Here is a 21067-nt window from a genome sequence, read left to right as displayed (position 1 = left end):
ATGCATACTTGCCATAAAATCAATTGGCATTCCCAACGTTCTATACATGAGGACTGTAAAACTGGGCATGTATTGCCCCGAAGTTCCCGTCGTCGGCGACCTTGAAGTTTCAGGATGACGCGGTATTAAAGTTGACCCACTATATGCAGTCGAAACCGCATGTATAATGCCAAAACCAACACCGATCGCTTGCGACGCAACCGTGTCTCCTCTCGAATACGTTTCTTCGTTTGGACATGGTAACACCATTTTGTCACTACGTAGTTGCATATACTGAACACAACGTGTCCCACCAGGTGTGCCAATTTTTTAACGCAACAATCTCTAGCCTTTCTATCGAGGTTTACTTGCAGGACCGAATACAAAGTCCTAAACTAATATTTGTTGAGTATATGATGTGTTTGTTGGTAAAGTGTTTGGAACAATAGAACAATAAGTAAAAGGTTTGCAAAATAGAAAGTGCAGTAAAAGTAAAAGAGGGTAAAAGCAAGATAAAGATGTAAATGAACAAAGCAAATGAAAATAACTTAACAAGTTAAATGGTTTGAAAATAAATGTGGAAACATGTGTATATTTTGCAGGAATTTAACTCTTTTCTCTTAGACGCTTGATACTTCAAGTGTTTTCATATTGCAATGCTACAAATGTCACCCCTAGAAATGAAAATAATATCTACTTAAATAGTAATAAAAAATAACTGCTATGAGGTTATGATCCATTCATGATGCGCTATGTGTCGGAGCCTATCAACCCACATCTCTAGTAACTTCCCACGTTCTACTTCCAACGACCGATGTCCATCATGGTACGCTTGACTTCGACTTCAACATGATCACCCCTTTCGTGGATTTTGCTTTCTTGATTTCTCCCTCCGTCGACTTCGCTTTTTGACCGCCTTTCTGCTATCCTAATTTCTCCCTCTGCCGTGGTCGAAATTTGCCAGCTAACATATATAGTCTAAATTTAATTTGTTAAGTTAATTAGCTAGGATAGAAGTAATTATTTTTATATAAATACATAATAAAATTTATTTTTCCTTCTCCATGTCTCATTCAATTATCACCTAAGGTTTTGTTTGGATTGATGAAATCAGATGGAGCGGAGCAGAATGAGATGAAGTGAAATGATATTCTATTATTTTGATCGTTTAAAATTCGATGGAGCGGAGCGAAATGGAGTGGTATGAATTCCATTCAATTCCATCACTTACCACCATATTTTTTCTCCTCCAATTTGGGCAGAATGAACAACTTGTTTTATTCCGTTCTAAAATTTCCAAATAATAGAATAGGACATTGGTTCTCCGCTCCGTCCCACTCCGCTCCACTTCATTCCACTCCGTTGATTTTATACTTTGCGTGAAGTATAAGAAAAAAAAAATCTCTTTTGAGTATAGTGATAGAACTCTTAAAATGAAAGAAATCTCTTTTGTCTTTAGATTTTATCCACTTAACAAAAATCTTCTTTAAATGGAAGAAATGATAACTAAAGCAAAACCTCGCCATCTCCCGCCATGTCCATCACCACCAACACCCAACTTATCCTCTCATTTCTTCAACCTCGCCACCACTCTTTCTCTCTCCTCCCAACTCCAATTGCTTTCTCATTTTCTCTCCTCCGACATCGTTCCTTCTCTCATTCTCTCAAATTCTCCTTCAAGTCCCCAACCTCACCTATCCGCACCTTCAATGCCGACGAGGACGATGACGAAGAAGACGAAGAAGAAGATGAAGACGACGAAGAAGACGTTGCTGCTGATGAATACGACGACGTTGTATCCGGTGAGGTTTCCGACGAAGGCGAAACGTTTGAAGTCGATGAATTGACTCGTCGCGATGACGGATTCAAGTGGCAGAGAGTTGAGAAGCTTTGTAATGAAGTGAGAGAGTTCGGTGTTGGGATTATTGACCTTGATGAACTTGCTTCCGTTTATGATTTCCGAATCGATAAGTTCCAGGTTCGGTTTTTATTTTTGTGTAATTGCTTTGTTTTGAGGATTTAGGATTCGTTTTCTGATTTGAGTGCATTTTGGATTTTGGAACTTGTTTTTGCCAGCGGCAAGCGATTCAAGCTTTTCTGAGAGGTTCTTCGGTGGTGGTTTCTGCTCCGACGAGTAGTGGGAAGACTTTGATTGCGGATGCTGCGGCGGTTGCTACAGTGGCTAGAGGTCGGAGATTGTTCTACACGACTCCTCTTAAAGCGTTGTCTAATCAGAAGTTTCGCGAATTCCGGTATGTATCAAGCAATTGAATGACATTTTTGTGCAAATATCATGTTAGGAACATTTTAAAAATATTGTAAAAAAAACAGTGAGGGAAATATTGAATCTATATTCTCTTATGTTTATCAGTTGTTTTGAAAATATAAGACAAAGATCCCTTAGAATCTGCATTTGATTTAGTTGGTGGTTTATTGTAAATTTTCAGGGAAACTTTTGGCGATAGCAATGTTGGCCTTCTTACCGGTGATTCTGCTGTCAACAAGGATGCTCAGGTTTTGATTATGACTACAGAGATATTACGCAACATGCTGTATCAAAGGTGCATTATGTTAGAAAATTGAATCTATTATCTAGCACAAGACTTTCTTTATGAACAAAGTAGCAATCCTAAACTTTTGAGCCTTGATTTTTTTTCTAATGTGCTGTTAAGACATGGGGTTATATCCAAGGAGTATCCTCCAATTCTTTTAATTTTTTTTATGGAAATATTGAATGATACAATTTCCGTGTGGTGTCAATACTTTGGATACAGCTCCTAGAATATATTTTAGTTTTTGTACAAACATTTTCTTCATTATGTTGGGAGCAAATTGGAGTAAGTTTCTTTCATTTGTCCCGCGAGGATATAGGAGAGGGGAGAGATGATTGTTTGACATTAGGAGAGATATACATGATTGATGGTGGATGTATTTCTTGATTTGGCAAGACTACCTCTTATGTATTAGACTTATAGAAGCTATACTTGGCATGCAATGAGTAGAAGTCTTGATAAAAGGTCCAGGTCAGGAAGAGATGCGGCATTAAGAGCTATCTGTAGAAGTGGTATTTTGGATGATCAAGACTTCTATATAGGACTGATGATGTTTTTTGTGTCATTTTGAAATTTCTTAGAGAAAAAAATAACATTGTGACATGTTCACAAGGAAAAGAGTATATTTTATAATGGACAAGAGAAAAACATGGGTCTATCTATGTTTTACAAGTATCTTTTTCTAAATTATGATCATGATCATTATCCACCAATGTAGTAATATCAATGTCTTATTATGAATGTTATGTAAATGTAAATTTGTACATTTTTGTGTAATATCAATGTCTTATTATTAATATATAAGATGTGTTGTATCTTCTCATTTTAAGAATTTTCTGTCATTGCATTTCTGTTGTATTGTATTCATTTGTAATGTACTCCATCCGTCCCAAATTATAAGACGTTTTGCTGACTTTACAATATTGCCCTTTATTTATTATAGATGAAAGAGAAATTTAAAGAATTAGTAGAAGAAATAGTAATAATTGATAGGGGGTATATTGGGAAAAAAGTCATTAATGTTGTATTGTAACTGTAAAGTGACTTATAATTTGGGACAAATATTATTGGCAAAGTGACTTATAATTTAGGACAGAGGAAATATTAATTATGAGAAGGTGGACCTGCCTGTTGAGCCCATTTTTCATTTGATTTTTTTTTTTGTAGTTTGATTATGGCAATGTCATAATTATTCTCACCTGAAGTTTTATTTATATTAAGTATATTATTAAATCCAATATCCTTTATTTCTTTTCTTGATAATCATTTTGTTGCTGCGATTTTCATGCAGTGTTGGTAATGTTTCTTCTGGAAGTGGACTTGTCAATGTTGATGTGATTGTTTTGGATGAAGTTCATTACCTTAGTGACATATCTCGCGGTACAGTTTGGGAGGAAATTGTAAGCATTATTCACTGTCTTTCATGATTTACCATCTTTGTGCATGACTTAGCTTGCTCAATTTCTTCTAATTTTTATGCATTTTTTTTACTGCTGCAGGTTATTTATTGCCCAAAAGAAGTTCAACTTATTTGTCTCTCAGCAACAGTTGCAAATCCAGATGAGTTGGCTGGTTGGATTGGTCAGGTATTAATGTTGTGCTAGTGATGTTTATTACAGTTGCAGAATTTGTGAAGTATCAAGCATGTAAGTTCGGGCATATATAAAGAATATGACAACATATCACCACTTGTGGTTTTTTTGTTTCCTGTTCTAAACCAATAAATATCATAACCACTCTAATTGGAAACATCCAAAAGTTTGTCATAAATAGTTTTTTAGAAATTTTTCCAACCATCAGGCTTTTATTAAGGAGCTTTACAAATTGGATCATCTTGATTGACTTGTGGACAATTTGGGCTTTTTGAAACATTCTATCTATTGTTCAAGTACCTCAAATTTGTGCAATTTTTGGTATTCAGATTTTATTTATCAGAAAATTTTACATATTATAGTTGAAGAAAAAGAACTAGACTACATTACTTTATTTTATGTAAGATTACCATGAGTTTCTTCGATGCTGGTTACATTTTCATGTGACATAAGTTGTCAAAACGTGCTGAGTTCAGTACTGTTGCATCATCTTCACTAGATTGATTTATGAAACTATCCCCAGAGACTGAGTAAATTAAATCTGTCTTCTTTCATTTGGTAGTCTATATAAGCTAAATTCTCTTTGCAACCTTGCAAATGTTTTTGGCATTCATTTTCGTGGTGAAATATTCAAGTAGTAAATTGAATGTTGTTTTCTTTTAGATTCATGGTGGAACAGAATTGGTAACATCGTTGAAACGCCCAGTTCCTCTTACTTGGCATTTCTCTTTGAAGAATTCCTTATTACCACTTCTTGATGAGAAAGGAACACAGATGAACAGGTGATGTCTAGGATCCTTACTGTATTTATTCTGTTGAGTTCATTGTTTCATATATTCTATATTAGTAGAAACATTTCTTAAATATAAAGAGTTATACTATTTGTTTTCACTTTGCAGTCACACCCATTTTCATTTCATAAAAATTGAATATTGCTAATATATAGATTTGTTTGAATTTGAAGGCGGTATTCGGTAGGGATCGTAATGGTTGATTTGTTGAGTAGCATGAAGTTTGATAATATCTTTATTTGGTGAACTTTTTTTATAGTTCTTTTTGTTGAATTTTTGTCACTTACTACTTTGCAAGCATGCGAATGGGCTGAAAATAGATGGTTATGTAGTAAATAAAACTTATTATAAAACTCTGAGATCGAGAGGATTGAGTTGTTAGTTATGAAGCACGGACACCTCTAGTAGGTGTGTCGTAGTGTCCGACATACATCGGTGGCCGACACTTGTATGATAGTCGTATGACTTGTGTTATTAAAATCAGATAAGTGTCAGAAAATTCAGACAAGTGTCCCTCCAATTCTTTTTTAATTTTTAACTTCACACTTTTTGAATCGGTCTTTGGCACCTGTATACATGGTAGTCAAAATCGCGATCCTACTCGTAGGATCGTACGATTTTACGATCTTACAACTATCCACCGTGCCAGAGGATGATCAGAATCGTTTTTTGGTAGGCACGGGCAGAATCGCCGTGATAACACGTGAAAACGGTAGAATCGCCGTTTCTGTTGAAAAATTCCGTTTTTGTTTAAAGCCCCCTTTAAAAAATTATTTTTTAAATCTGAAACGATTCATTTCATTTTCAGCCTAATAACTAGGGTTTAAGAGTAATTAATATTCAGCCACCAAATAATTATGAATTTATTCCACTTCCCAAAATATAGTATGATTAGGGTAACTTCCCAAAATATATTTATTCATTCCAATTTATTCACATTAAACTATTTCACCTCTCTCCATTTAAATAAATCTGTTGTCTCACTCTATCTATCTTCTCTTTCACGGTTAAAATAACCTTTCATTCTCTATTAAAAAAATCCAACCTTTCTCCATGGCTTCAAGTTCTGCTGTTGGAACTTTAGTTGTTGGTGCTTTCACTGCTCCCCCTGCAATTGCACCACCACCACGCCAGAAAACACTACCAAGTTCTACTGTTTTGAATGTTGTGGTGTTTTGGAATTGTCTTGAATTAGTTTTAATGAATATTATTCTATGAAATTTCAGTTTTTAAAAGTAATTTTAGTGTTATTTGAATTTTATTTTTATATTATGTAGTGTCATATGCATATTATTAATCCATATGCAAAATATATGTGAATTTTTAAATTTGGTAGGATCTTACGATCCGTGTTACGATCCCCCGATTCACGATCTAATTATCCCAACCCGATCTTGCGTAGGATCTCGAGTTTGACTACCTTGCCTGTATAACACTCATACAACACATGTTTGACAATTTTGACAAGTTTTTCATTGTTTCACGCACCTTATACATGTATTGAAGCAATGTAATCAATGAAAAATCAAAGACATTAATTTTAACTAGAATATTTTCAACTCTTTTAAATATAGATGGATAAATGAAGATCAAATACTATCATATGTAGTGGTGTCAGTGTCTTATATTTTTCACATTGTTGGTCTCGAAATGTCTGTGTCGTCTTGTGTCCCATTGTTCATGCAGAGTCCGTGCTTCATAGGTTGTTAGGTTTAGCTGATTTTATAAATGTGAAAGTTGTTCATATTGAGTGACTATTATTTGGTAATCCAAGCATTTCTGGATCATAGTAACACTAATAGTCAATAGATGGGATGATATTTACTATTGTTAGGACTTGCAGCAAGTAAGAATGTTAAGAGGGCTTTTGAATCAGTGTCTGTATTTGAGTATTCATTCTCGGATAGTGGCGAGTAGCAGCTGACCTCAAAAGTGGGAGAGCTATAGTGTGAAGCGGGATGACCGCTCTATTTGTTCAATTTTTTGACAAATTACATATAATAATTATAAACATATATTTAATGTAAAATTAAACAAATAACTCAATTTATAAAATATTCATAAACCAAAGCATACATGACTCTTGAAGTGCATAAACGACTAATGAAGGATGGTTAAGGTTGAGTCTCAATTCAAATTTGATTGAAAAACCCAAAATTACCCTTAAAACATTGTAAATTTGTAATTTCGGTTTTTTAGAGAGGGAAAGGATAGTAGGCCAGAAATCGCTCCGGGCCGGGAACCGCTCTGCTCCGCTACTTACCCTATAGTTGCCGCTATCGTGTTTTGCACCGCTAACTTAGCGGCGCTAAGGCTCATTCCATAGCGGTTGGCCTCCGCTCCACTCTGCTAGAGCGGAATAGCGCCCCTATTGACCACTCTGACCTGTTTAACACTCATATAACACGTTTGACAATACATTAATTTTAATTAGAATATTTTCAACTCTTTTAATTATAGATGGATAAATGAAAGTCAAATACTATCATATATGTAGTGGTGTTTATGTCTTATATTTTTTACGTTATCAGTGTCGGAGTTCCGTATTGTGTTGTGTCTCATTGTCCATGTGGAGTCGTGCTTCATAGAATTGTTAGATTTAGTTGATTTTATAAATGTGAAAAGCTTTTCATATTGGGTGACTATTATTTTGTAATCCCAACATTTCTGGATCATAGTAACGCTAATAGTCAATAATATATGGGATGATATTTACTATTGTTAGGACTTGCAGCAAGTAAGAATGTTAAGAGGGCTCTGTTTAGTGTGGATATGACCGACTCAATGTAGTCAAACACGGGATTTTAAGTAGGATCGATAGGCTTGTGAAGATCGTAAAACTATGATCGTTAGCATGGCACATAAGATCCTATTGAAGAGAAAAATGGTAATTTCATATATATTTATATACACCCACCACATATGCAAAAACATGATAATTATAACTCAGGCCCCCCAAAAAGGTCCAACATGTTTTTTTTTACGATTTTGCCTCAAAAAGCTCAATCTTGACCAAACCAGCAACGAAAATGATCTTTCTCTAATTGTAACACTCTTAGACACCCTTAGTTCGTAAGATCTTACAATCCAATACTCAATCTTGACTACATTGACTTCTTGGATATGTTGTGTTGTATTCTTCAGTAATTGCTCATAAAGTCTATTGTTTTGATTTCGGTCTATTAAGTCAAGGGATGATATCTATTAGAAATGTGGTTGGGTCTAATTCAACTTTACAAAACTGATTTGTAAGGCGAGGATTGCTTTCACTTATAAACATATCTTCAAGTCATATATTGTCCGATGTAGGACTCTTAACACTATTAATAAACTTATTTTTATAAATGGCTAAAAAAAGTCTAATTTTGGTTAGTGTGGATCTGGTATTGCTAACTAATGTGATTTATCATACCATGTTGCGTGGTTGTTGCAGTGTTGATTCTATAAACAATAATCTGATGGTTAAGGTGGTGGTGGTAGTGATGATAGTGATTATGATTGTTATTTGCTCATTTGCATTGCTTAATGTTAGAATACTAATTATAGTGATAACCGTAAGAATTTTAATAGAATGATGTTTGGAACTGAATAATAAATTTCAAGTATGTTAAAATTACAAACACTAATCTCTTTATATAAGACAATTCTAGTCTAATGGGCCTAATTAATGGACTAAAAGCCCGAATATAAATTACTACTAATAATAGTAAAAATAACTTGTTTACAACACTCCTCTCAAGCTGGTGAATGGATATCTATCATTTCCATTTTGAAAACAAATTTTCAAATTTATTGCTGTTCAACCCCTTAGTTAGAAGATCTGCGACGTTGTCTTGAGAAGAAACACGTGAAGTGCAAATAAGACTACTATATAACTTTTCTTTGATGAAGTGTCTGTCAACTTTAATATGTTTGGTTCTATCATGGATTATGAGCTATGCTAATAGTAGATTTATCATCACAATAAAGTCTCATTGGTTCATAACTCTTTATCTTCAAGTCTTCTAATATCATTTTCAACCAAAGTAGTTCCCATATCCCTTGTGCCATTGCTCTAAGTTCTGCTTCAGCACTAGGTCTAGACACAATACTTTGTTTTTTACTCTTCCAAGTCACAAGACTCCCACGCAGAAAAGTACAATATCATGTAGTTGATCTTTTATCCATAACTAATCCTGCATAGTCAGCATTACTATATGCTTAAAGACTCACACTTCCATTTCGTTCAAACAAAATTCATCTCCCTGGAGTTCCTTTTTAATGTTGCACAATTCGGAGTGCAACTTGTAAATGAATCTCTTTTGGTTGGTGCACGAATTGGCTGGCTAAGCTTACAGCAAAAGCAACATATGGTCTAGTATGTGATATGTATATAAGTTTTGCGACTAATCTTTGATACATTCACTTATCAACCGGAATATTTTATTCTCCGTTCCCTAACTTTACACTTGGATCAATTGATGTACTTGCAGTCTTGCATACTGTCTTACCCATCTCTTGTAGAAGATCAGTAATGTATTTTTGTTGAGATACGGAAATTTCTTTCTTAGAGTGGGCAATTTCAATTCCCAAAAAGTACTTCAATTTTTCCAAGGTCTTAATCTCAAACTCCTTGGCTAAGTGTTCGCCTAACAATTGTTGCTCCTTCTCATCATCACCCGTTGTTACTATAATGTCATCCACATACACTAATAAAACAGTTACTCCCCTTGTCTCAGAATGTTTGATAAATAAAGTATGATCTCCTTGACTTTATTTAAAGCCCAAACCTATCATAACTTTGGTGTATCTTCCAAACCATGCTCGTGATGATTGCTTTAGCCCATATAAAACCTTTTTTAATTTGCACACAATGTTGGTGGTAGTAAGTTCACATTATCCAGGGGTACATCCATATAGATATCTTCATCAAGTTCTCCATGAAGGAAGACATTTTTCACATCAAATTGATGTAAATTCCAATTGTATTTAGCTGCTAAAGATAATATCACCCTTACGGTATTCATTTTAGCAATTGGAGTAAATGTCTCTGAGTAATTTACTCCATAAGTTTGGGTGAATCCTTTGGCAACGAATCTTGCCTTGTACCTCTCAATAGATCCACCAGCCTTGTAGTTTACACTGTATACCCATCTGCACCCTACAAATTTCTTTCCATTTGACAGAGAAACCAATTCCCAAGTATTGTTCTTTCGGTTCCTCTATCTCCAAGTCCATGGCATGTTTCCATTTCCTGTTGGATAATGTCTCAGATAAAAAGTTAGGTATTGTTGTAATGTTTAAACTTGTGAGGAATGCTTTATGGGTGGGTGAAAAATGTTCAAAACTTGGGAAGTTGGATATATGGTAAAGTGGCTTTTTAGTACATTTTTTGGTATATTTTCTAAGAGCAATTGGAAGATATAAATCCTTGTAGTGTGGTGGTAGTAGTACTGAGTTGGATTCTGTTTCTTGTTCATGAGAAAATTCAAAAATTGAACACTAATGTATATATATTAAATTCTTTCCAAATCTTACATCACTTTCGAGATTTCCATTTTTTCCAGAATCAAGTTCAGTCTAAACATTGTCACCACTAGTTTCAGTCTCAGCTTCCGGTTCGTAAGTAAGGTCAGAAAGTAGATTGTGAGAGACACACCACATACTCACGCAAAACCTTAAGGTAATAGGTGTGTGGGTTCTCCCACTTATAAATGCTCAATTCTCCACATTTCTAACCAACGTAGGACTTCCCCACAATATTCCCATTTGGTATTCTCAACAAATGATGAATAAGTCAGTTTTAGTGAATATATAAGTATTCGGTGTTTTTTCCAAAAGAAATATGATTATCACTAATTTATAACTGAATCAAATCAAAATGGAAACTAAGTCTTTCTTCTTTTATGTAATGCAGGAAACTGTCACTCAATTATTTACAACTTCAAGCTGCAGGAGCTAAACCTTACAAGGATGATTGGCCTAGAAAAAGGAATTCCCGGAAACGTGCAACTCACACAAGCTATGATAATGATGATAGCATGTTGGAACAACGTTCTCTTTCAAAGAATGACATAAATGCGATCCGTCGATCACAAGTTTGGCCTCTGAATCAATTTTCTCATTTGTTTTTGCACTTTAGGATGTTCATAGTAGCAATTGATTTCATATCTCTTCACAACTTAAAATCTTTTGAAATGGGAATAACATGGCAACATTTATATGCCCGACAATCACCATGTATATTGAAATACGTGGTATGGGTTTTGATACACATTAGGGCTAAAAGTGCACATTTTTGTTAGAAAGTTAAGACTCTTCTGTATTTTTAGTAATGAGCATACCTATTGATGATTATAGTAATTAATTATTTTCAGGTTCCTCAAATAATCGATACATTATGCCACCTTCAGTCTAGGGATATGCTTCCAGCTGTTTGGTTTATTTTTAGCAGAAAAGGTTGTGATGCAGCTGTGCAATATGTTGAAGATTTCAAACTTTTAGATGAGTGTGAAGCAAGTGAGGTTCAACTAGCTTTGAAGAAGTTCCGCATTCAGTATCCTGACGCTGTCAGAGATACAGCTTTGAAAGGACTTTTGCAAGGAGTTGCTGCGCATCATGCTGGATGTCTACCTCTGTGGAAAGCTTTCATAGAAGAATTGTTTCAAAAAGGACTTGTTAAGGTTGTTTTCGCTACGGAAACCCTGGCTGCCGGAATCAATATGCCTGCTAGAACAGCTGTTATTGCATCTCTCAGCAAAAGAAGTGATAATGGGCGCACCCTATTGACCTCAAATGAACTGCTTCAGATGGCCGGGCGTGCTGGACGTAGAGGCATTGATGAAAGGGGTCATGTAGTCCTCGTCCAAACTCCTAATGAAGGTGCTGAAGAGTGCTGCAAGGTACTTTTTTCTAGACTTGAGCCTCTGGTGTCGCAGTTTACTGCTTCATATGGAATGGTTTTGAATCTTCTTGGTGGTGGGAAAGCCATTCGTAGGTCAAACATATTAGAGACAAAACCTTCCTCAGGGAAAACTTTGGATGAAGCTAGGAAGTTAATCGAGCAAAGTTTTGGAAATTATGTTAGTAGCAGTGTTATGCTGGCTGCTAAAGAGGAAATTAATAAAATTAAAAAAGAAATTGAGTTGCTAATGTCAGAAATCACTGATGAGGCCATAGATAGAAAAAGCAGGAAGGCTTTACCACAGCCACAATACAAGGAGATTGCAGAATTACAAGGAAATTTAAGAGCAGAGAAACGTGTTCGGACTGAATTGCGAAAACAGAAAGAAGCAGCAAGAATATCTGCCTTGAAACTTTTGTTTGAAGAGTCTGAAAATGGACATTTACCATTTTTGTGTTTGCAGTATAGAGATTCTGAAGGAGTTCAACATTCAATTCCTGCTGTATTTTTGGGGAAGGTTAACTCCGTCGGTGCTTCAAAACTAAAAAACATGATACGTTCTGTGGATTCTTTTGCATTAAATTCAGCTGATGCAGATTCTGAATTGAAAGAAGACCCCGTACCATCATATCACGTAGCTCTTGGTTCAGATAACTCTTGGTATCTATTTACAGAAAAATGGATTAAAACAGTTTATGAGACAGGACTTCCTGATGTTCCATTAGTCGAAGGAGATACCCGACCTCGTGAAATTATGAGTGATCTCCTTGATAAGGAGGACATGAAGTGGGATAACCTTGCCAACTCTGAACATGGTGGTTTATGGTTCACGGAGGGATCTCTTGAAACATGGTCTTGGAGTTTAAATGTTCCTGTTTTGAGTAGCTTCTCTGAAAATGATGAGCTGCTACTGAAGTCTCAAGCATTCAGAGATGCAGCTGAACAATACAGGGAGCAAAAACATAAAGTTGCACGCTTGAAAAAAAAGATAAATCGTACCGAAGGCTATAAAGAATATAGTAAAATCCTAGACGCAGCCAAGTTTATCGAGGAGAAAATCAAGCGAATGAAGACTAGATCCAAACGTTTGACTAATCGTATAGAACAAATTGAACCCTCAGGTTGGAAGGAGTTTATGCAGGTTAGCAATGTCATACGTGAGACCAGAGCTTTAGATATTAACACACATGTCATATTTCCACTGGGAGAAACTGCTTCAGCGATCCGTGGAGAAAATGAGCTCTGGCTTGCAATGGTTCTTCGCAGTAAAATTTTACTAGAACTAAAACCTACACAACTTGCTGGAGTGTGTGCAGGTTTGGTGTCAGAAGGTATCAAAGTCAGACCCCGGAAGAACAACAATTACATTTATGAGCCTTCTGCAACTGTTGTCAATGTCATACGGTTATTGGATGACCAAAGGAGTGCCTTATTGGCAATTCAGGAGAAGCATGGGGTGACAATATCTTGCTGTTTGGATAGCCAATTTTGTGGTATGGTTGAAGCATGGGCTTCAGGGTTGACATGGAGAGAAATAATGATGGATTGTGCAGTGGATGATGGTGATCTAGCTCGTCTTCTTCGACGGACCATTGATTTATTAGCTCAGATTCCTAAATTGCCAGATATTGATCCATTGTTGAAGCGGAATGCAAGGGCTGCTTCTGATATATTGGACCGGCCTCCAATAAGTGAACTTGCTGGGTAGTTTTCTGTCTATGTTACTATCCATTTGTAAATATTGTATGATTTATTTCCAGAAACGCAATCTATGATATTTATCATTGTTCTTCCAAAAAAAAATTGATTGATTATTCTTACAATTTTTGTCTAATGTTATGATAGTACCTCAAAATTATGAAATATGTGTTGTAAACTTGTGACATTAAATACAAATTTCTTGAAATGGGTTTGTGATTTTTATGTTCATAAGTTTTTATTTTTTGGTTTTAAATATGCCCCAAGTCCCTACAAACATAATATTTTCTATTTTGTCCCTTTAAAATATTTTGTTATTATTTTTATTCTTTGTAATTTTTGTTTTTGGATCTCTTGTGTTTTTTTTGGATCAAGTAGTCTAGTGGCTGAGATTTTGTCATTTTTGAAAGTGAACAAGTGAGATACTGTGTGCTCAAACCTTGTTCTTACATCTAATGTGCTTGTCTAGATATCAACTATGCTGACTTAAAAGAACTAGATCTTCTGTTTTGGTTTTTGAAGAATTTATTCATATTAAATTTATATGATATTTTGATTTAGTTTTTACTCAGGAATTTTTTATATATTAACATGGACAAATTTAAATTTTTTAAAATGAATAAATTAAGTAAAACAAAAAGGATCAAAAGTAACGTTCTCAATGGCTTTTGAAAAACATTATATTTTTAAATGTTATTAATTTGTTGAGTTAGAATACAAGCAGTCTAAATTTGAGATGTTTGGTTCAATAATAAGAGTAAAGGGAAACACAATCTCTCAAAAATCAATTTAACTCCTCTTTACTCATATAATATTGTAGGATTTATTAAATAAGCTTACATGAGCTTATGATTATGTACACTAAGATGTAACTGAACTGTCTAATATATTTAGTTGCAGTTAAAACAAATCTAACAACTTGTAACTAAATGTAATTGAATTGTCTAATACATTAATTACAGCTAGAACAGACCTAACAAATTGTAACTAATTGACACATAACTGACCGTTAGCTCTAGATCCTACTTGCTATCTGATCAATTCAAAAATTCCTTCTAAGTATGCAACAGTTGCAGATTTGGAATCCAATTCCATCACAAAGAAGTTTAAAGTTTGGGAGCAACATGATCAATTACTTGTTTGGTTTCAATCAACAATCTCCAAGGAGATGTTGATACGTGTCATTGGTTTCAAGGACTCATGGCGACTATATTATAAAATTCACGCTTATTTTCAACATGTTAATATTAAATTTGTGTGAATTAAGGTCTGAACTCATAAACACACGACTAAAAGATTGCACTATTTTTGAATTCCTCTTGAAAATTGATTCCTTCGTCACCACTTCAATTCATGTAATAGGTGAGTCAATCTCACCACATGAACACTTAGATGTAATTTTTAAAGGACTCCATTAGGAATTTGAGTTCGCTATTTCTCTTATTTGTAGAAGTTCGATTCTATTTCCATTCAAGAAGTGGAAACTCTTTTATTTAGTCATGAAGCTCCTCTTGAGAGATTCAAGAAACTCTCTCTACCTTCAATCAACATAGCTCCCACTTCTCTACTCTAGCATATCCTAACTTTCAACAGTTTCATATGATGCTATCCATTCATGGGTTTGCTCAGCCTAATTTTTCTCACCATAGACCACAAGCTATGATGGTAAATTAAGATTCTTCCGGTTCATTGAATTAGTACTCTGATTCTGGTGCTTCGCATCATGTCACTTCTAATGCACAAAATATTCAACAATTATCACCATTTGAAGGACCAACAGATCATAATTGGCATTCTAGACTTGGACATCCAAGTGTGGATGTTCAAAGATTTGTCCTAAAATCCTGTAATCTTCCTTTTCATAAGAACAAGATTTTTGTTCTTCATGTTGTCTTGGAAAGTCTAATAGATTACCTTATCATAGGTATCTTACTAAGTACGCTACACCTTTTGAACTAACCTATAATGACTTGTGGGGCCATGCACCCTTTACCTATACTATTGGTTTTTCACATTATATTACATTTGTTGATATGAGGCACTCACCATATTTCAACAATTCAATACCATGATTGAATTTCGCTATAAACTAAAAGCCATTTAAACTGATTGCGGGTGGAGAATTTCAGCCATTCACTCAATACCTTAATCAACATGTATTCATTCATAGCATCATATACCCCATGCTCATCATCAAAATAGAGTAGTTGAAAGAAAACATATACAAGTAGTGGAAATGAGACTAACCTTACTTGCTCAAGCAACCTTGCCATCACCCTACTGGGAATATGCCTTCCTCACAAGTGTATACACATCATCAACAAACTCCCAATAACATCTCTCAATCAAGGTATTCCTTACACACAACTTTTTCAAAAGGAACCTGACTATACCTTCCTCAAAGTAGTTGTATCATTACAAAAAAAAATTAACATTTATCAACGGTCAAAATTCGTTGATAAAGGTCCGAAAACCATTGGTAAATGTCAAAAAAATCTATACCAACGAACATTTGTTTCCGTCAACTATAATTCTTATATCAACGGAAAATTGTGGTTCCAATATCTTATCCCAACGACAATTTTTAGGGGTTGGACAAAATTTCGGGGCTATACACTAACTAATTACACTATTTAATAACTTTATCCACCGCATATTTCCGTTGATATAGAACGAAATTAACTGTTGATATATGCTGTTGATATATGCCTCTGTTTTTTACAAATACTTATTTCCTATAATTAATATTTTTTAATAATAAAATTTTAACAATACTTTTTATATGCATCACACAAAATTTAAAGTAACGTCTAAGAAAATTTCAATTATACTATCAAAGTAGATAATCTTAGAAACATATCAAAATATAATAGGTTAAGAGGATAAGCAAGGAGAAAAGAAGAAATTCTGTTATTATATTTCTCAAGAATGCATAGTACAGAGGATCCATATATATAAGGAATTGATAAGGCTAGGCACTAACAAATTCTATGCCAGCTATACAGCACTAACAAATTCTATGCCAGTTGTACAACACTAACAAATTCTAATACAGCTATACTTAGTGATAACACATAATATAAGCCCTAAACTTTATACAAAATCATTTCTAATAGTCCCCCTTAGAACTTGATGGGGCTTCCAACAACTATCTTTTGTTGACAACTCTGAGCTTGTTCCTCAAAGGAAGAAACTTCACAACAGTAAGAGGTTTTATCAGTGCATCTGCCCACTAATCCTGGGCAGACACATGAGCAACAATTAAGCTTTTATTTAGGACCTTTTCTCTCACAAAAAATATGTCTAATTCCATGTGCTTAGTTCTATTGTGAAGCACAAGGTTGTGAGCCAAAGTGACAGTGCTGAGATTGTCACAGAGAACTCTAGGAACCTGAAATTTGCACTTAAGCTCTTGAAGGAGAGATTGAATCCACAACAATTCTGCAGCCAGTTGAGCCATGCTTCTATACTCTGCCTCAGCACTTGACCTTGCTACCAACTGCTGCTTCTTAGATCACTAGGAAATTAGGTTAGGACCTAAGAAAACATAAGCACCGGATGTGGATCTTCTATCATCTGGGTCTGCTGCCCAGTCAGCATCACAAAAACTCAGCAGAGATAGAGGCTGATGTTTAGGAGCAGGCTGAAGTAACAAGCCATGAGTGAGTGTACCACTGAGATACTTGAGTATTCTCTTAACTGCTTTCCAATGCTCCTCCAAAGGATTTGACAAGAATTGGCACACTTTGTTGACAAAATAGGATAACTTAGACCTAGTTAAAGTAGCATACTGCAAGGCACCAACAATAGATCTGTACTGTGTAGGATCAGAGACAGTAGCCGACCCAAACTTAGATAATTTGCTACTAGACACCATAGGTGTGGGCATACCATTAGCAGTAGCCATGTTAACCTTTGCAAGTAAATCACTGATATACTTGGTTTGTGAGAGTATAAGAGATCCATTTGGCATATGAGTTACCTCAATTCCAAGGAAGTAGTCTAGTTGACCTAGATCCTTGAGAGAAAACTGATTGTTGAGGCTCTTGACTAGGCTGGAAATAAAGGATGGAGAGTTTCCAGTGATGATTATATCATCCACATAAACCAAAATCATAATGGTTAAACTGTCAGTATGGAAGAAGAACAAACGGGGATCACATTTACTTGCCTTGAAACCATGCTGCACCAGAGAACCTTTAAGTCTGTCAAACCAGGCCTTGGGGGCCTGTTTTAGCCCATACAATGCTTTATTCAACCTGCAAACCAAAGACCTATCAGTAGCTTCAAACCCAGGGGGCTGAATCATGTATACTTTTTCCTCAAGCACACCATTGAGGAATGCAATGTTAACATCAATCTGCTTAATTGACCATTGATTAGAAACAGCAAGTGTGAGGACTGTTCTAACTGTTACAGGTTTAACAACCGGAGAGAAAGTCTCAGTAAAATCGCTGCCATCATGTTGATGGAATCCTTTGGCAACCAGTCTTGCCTTGTATTTATTAATAGATCCATCAGGGTTTTCCTTAACCCTAAAGACCCATTTGCATCCAATGGGCCTTTTTGAATCAGATGGAGACACCAATGTCCAGGTCTGATTCTTCAAAAGAGCATGATACTCATCCTGCATAGCTTAAAGCCAGTGTGGAATAATCAAGGCTTGTTTGATAGATGTAGGCTCCATATGAGTGAGAAGAAGAGTAGGATTAAGCCTAGGTTTAACAATACCCCTCTTAGCTCTAGTTTGCATAGAGTGAACATTTTGAAGATGGAGAATAGGAGAGATGGAAGCAGGACTAGCAGAAGAATTAGAGGGAGGTAATGAAGAGGGAGAGATTGTACTTGCTTCTGCAAGATCAGAAAAGATAGCATTAAGGGAGGGTGAACTAGGTTGCGGTGAGGCTACAGGAGTGGAAACATTCGAATTAGCAGCAGTAGTGGCTGGAGTATTTCCAAAGCATTCATAGACTGTCCATTAGAGGAAGAGTTTGCAAAATTAAGGGGTGAGGAAGAACTGGTTGAAGGAGGAGCAGTAGGACTGTCATGATTTAAGGGAGGGATATGATGGACAGTAGGGGAGGGAAACCAGGACATGGCTGAGGGAGCACTAGAGGGAGTGCTAGGGGAGGAACTAGAAGGAATATGGGAGGTGGAAAACAGGGTAGGATATGGAAATTTTGACTCATGAAACATCACATCTTTAGAGATATATATGTGACCATTTGTAGCCAAACACTTATAGCCTTTATGCATAGTTGAATGACCTAAAAATACACACTCCCGAGATCTAAAGTCTAGCTTGTGAGAGTTGTATGGACGAAGAAAAGGGAAGCAAGCACACCCAAACACACAGAGGCTAGAGTAATCTGGTGACTGATGCATCAATTTGAAATAGGGAGACTTGTTTTGGAGAGAAGTGTAGCGGGGTTTTCGTTACCTTTAGGTTTATTGACTAAACCAAAAGTAAACATACAATTCGAGTTGCCACCGCACTTTTATTTGTCCAAAGGAAAGGCTAAAAAACGAACAAAAGCCAAGTAAGAAGTTTTATCAAATCAAAAACTAATAAAAATGTCAGAGATCCAGGTAAGGGGGTTAGTTATGAAATGGGAAGGTTTTACGCAACCAAAACATCCTTAGTACTCTAAGGGAACCTCTTTTTGCAAACATATGTTGTAGGTTGGTATTTGTGAAAATATGTGTAAAAGATTGGAGGGATGAGAAGAGAATAAGTTCTATTTACAAATTTTGTTGTTTGAATGGATGAACCCATTGCCTACGTACCATCACAAAGGTAGGATCAAAACCTCGTAGTTCGGGGTAAAAATCTCAAAGATTGGTGAATTGATTTGACTAAAAGCCTTAAGGTCTTTTGCTATCAAAGGGAGAAAACTCAACCTAAACCAACAATCCACCATGTGAGGAAGGCTTCAACATGCTAGTGAGGGGTTAGCCCTATAATAAGCATGGAAGACTTATAATCCAACCACTAAGGATGAGGTGAGATTTACATCAACCACTATGATAACTCAAACCTATGACTAATGTTTATGAAAAGGTTCAAACAAAGGTGGCCATTGGAACCACAAAAACAACTTGAAGTGAGTTATATTTACAAGTTAGGTTTATTTACAAAATGAAGTCAAAGTTGGATTAATATTTATTCACAATGAGTATTTATGAAAAGATTTTGAAAAGTCAAAGGCATAAGGCCTAGGTTTCTAGTTTGAAACAAAGTCAAAGTTTGAAATAAAAGATTTTTGGCTTGGTTAGAGTGAGGAGAAGAAGAGAAGGGCTAGTCCTAAAGCATACAAAGATAAGAGGAGAAAGATAAACCCTTTGAGTTCCTTTTCTTGAAATCATAGAGATGATTCAAGATGCTCCTTTCCTTTGGACTTAGCAAACAAACAAGCAATCACATAATTTAGATTCAAGCTCCTAGGATCTCCATTTGGCTTGTCTCTCTTAACTTGGCTATTCATGACAATGGTCTTCTTTACTATCTCAAGATGGAATCCCTATCACTCAAGAGCAAACATCAAAAGGTTCTCAACACAATAAGAGGAATGGACGAAGAATAAGTTTTGGAAAGGAAGTCCTTTAAAGTCAACTTTGAAACTTAACATTCTAAAGGCATGAGGCCTAGTTGCTCTTCAACAAGTTTAGCATTCTAAAGGCATGAGGCCTAGTTGCTCTTGAACTCCTTTAAGCATAGGTAAGTCCTAATTCTAATTCCTTTCTCCTTTTGCATTTGGTTCACACAAACAAACACAAAACAAACACAAGATAACAATATATTTATATACAATAATGAGCTCAAATGAGCAAAGGAAAAATGACATAAACATAAAGCATGTGCTCAAGTGAGCAAAGTGAAAAAAGCAATATGAATAAATGAGCAAGAAATAAATGACATTAAAGTAAATTGCAAAAAATTAAATGCTCAATTTAAAGTTAGTAATTAATATGGTTATGTTAGTTTGTCATAAGACAATGTACCGCTATGTTAAGCAATCGTAAGTGGACTAATGTAGTAGCCACACCTATCTGAGACCGGTCAATAAAACTATAGGCAAATAAACACAAGTTAGAGGTCATGACTAGTAAGCCAAGCTCCACAAACTTGCCATGCCAAAACAAAAGGGGAAGAGCCTTGTATGGACTTTAGGTTTTTTGCTTGACCAAGAAGCAACCCATCTTGGACACAAAACAACTCACTTGATCTTGGATCAAGTTGAGTTTGGTTTAGATCAAAGAAGGTTAAACCTCTCATTTGTCAAGACCAACCATAAGACATTAACTCATTGGGCAAAATAAAAAGAAAGGGATGAAGATGAAATGAATGGAAAGAGAATTCAAGTATCAAATTCAATTGATCAAATGTGAACCAAGTCATCATCAACCAATGCTAAACAGAAAAGAAATGAAGATTACAAGTCAACAAGTCAACCATATTTTTTTGATATTTTTTGAATTAAAAATAAATGCAAAATAAAATAAACAAAATATGATCAAACCTCAAATTTAATTCAAATAAACTTCAACAAGTCCAATTAAATTCTCATAGGT

At 35.4% G+C, this 21067-nt stretch overlaps 1 protein-coding gene across 1 annotated transcript; it reads left to right on the top strand.

The window, feature by feature from the left end:
* The first annotated feature begins 1406 nt into the window (after nt 1-1406).
* On the top strand, nt 1407-13720 carry LOC127119442 (DExH-box ATP-dependent RNA helicase DExH15 chloroplastic). The gene is made up of 8 exons (XM_051049667.1): nt 1407-1957; nt 2056-2231; nt 2427-2540; nt 3823-3931; nt 4031-4117; nt 4787-4905; nt 10811-10991; nt 11271-13720. The coding sequence occupies exons 1-8, from the start codon at nt 1514-1516 to the stop codon at nt 13503-13505; spliced, it is 3465 nt and encodes a 1154-aa protein (XP_050905624.1). The 5' UTR covers nt 1407-1513; the 3' UTR covers nt 13506-13720.
* The last annotated feature ends 7347 nt before the right edge of the window (nt 13721-21067 follow it).

The sequence above is a fragment of the Lathyrus oleraceus genome, chromosome 2 (genome assembly GCF_024323335.1).
Source record: "Lathyrus oleraceus cultivar Zhongwan6 chromosome 2, CAAS_Psat_ZW6_1.0, whole genome shotgun sequence".
Classification (NCBI taxonomy): Eukaryota; Viridiplantae; Streptophyta; class Magnoliopsida; order Fabales; family Fabaceae; genus Lathyrus; species Lathyrus oleraceus.
Note: the sequence above shows the minus strand (reverse complement) of the source record. Positions and strands in the feature narration are given on the sequence as shown.

Coding starts and splice junctions, on each gene's coding strand:
- LOC127119442 (XM_051049667.1), top strand. CDS start 1,514: ATGTCCATCACCACCAACACCCAACTTATCCTCTCATTTCTTCAACCT. Junction 1,958..2,055: donor TCCGAATCGATAAGTTCCAG/GTTCGGTTTTTA, acceptor TGTTTTTGCCAG/CGGCAAGCGATTCAAGCTTT. Junction 10,992..11,270: donor ATGCGATCCGTCGATCACAA/GTTTGGCCTCTG, acceptor AATTATTTTCAG/GTTCCTCAAATAATCGATAC.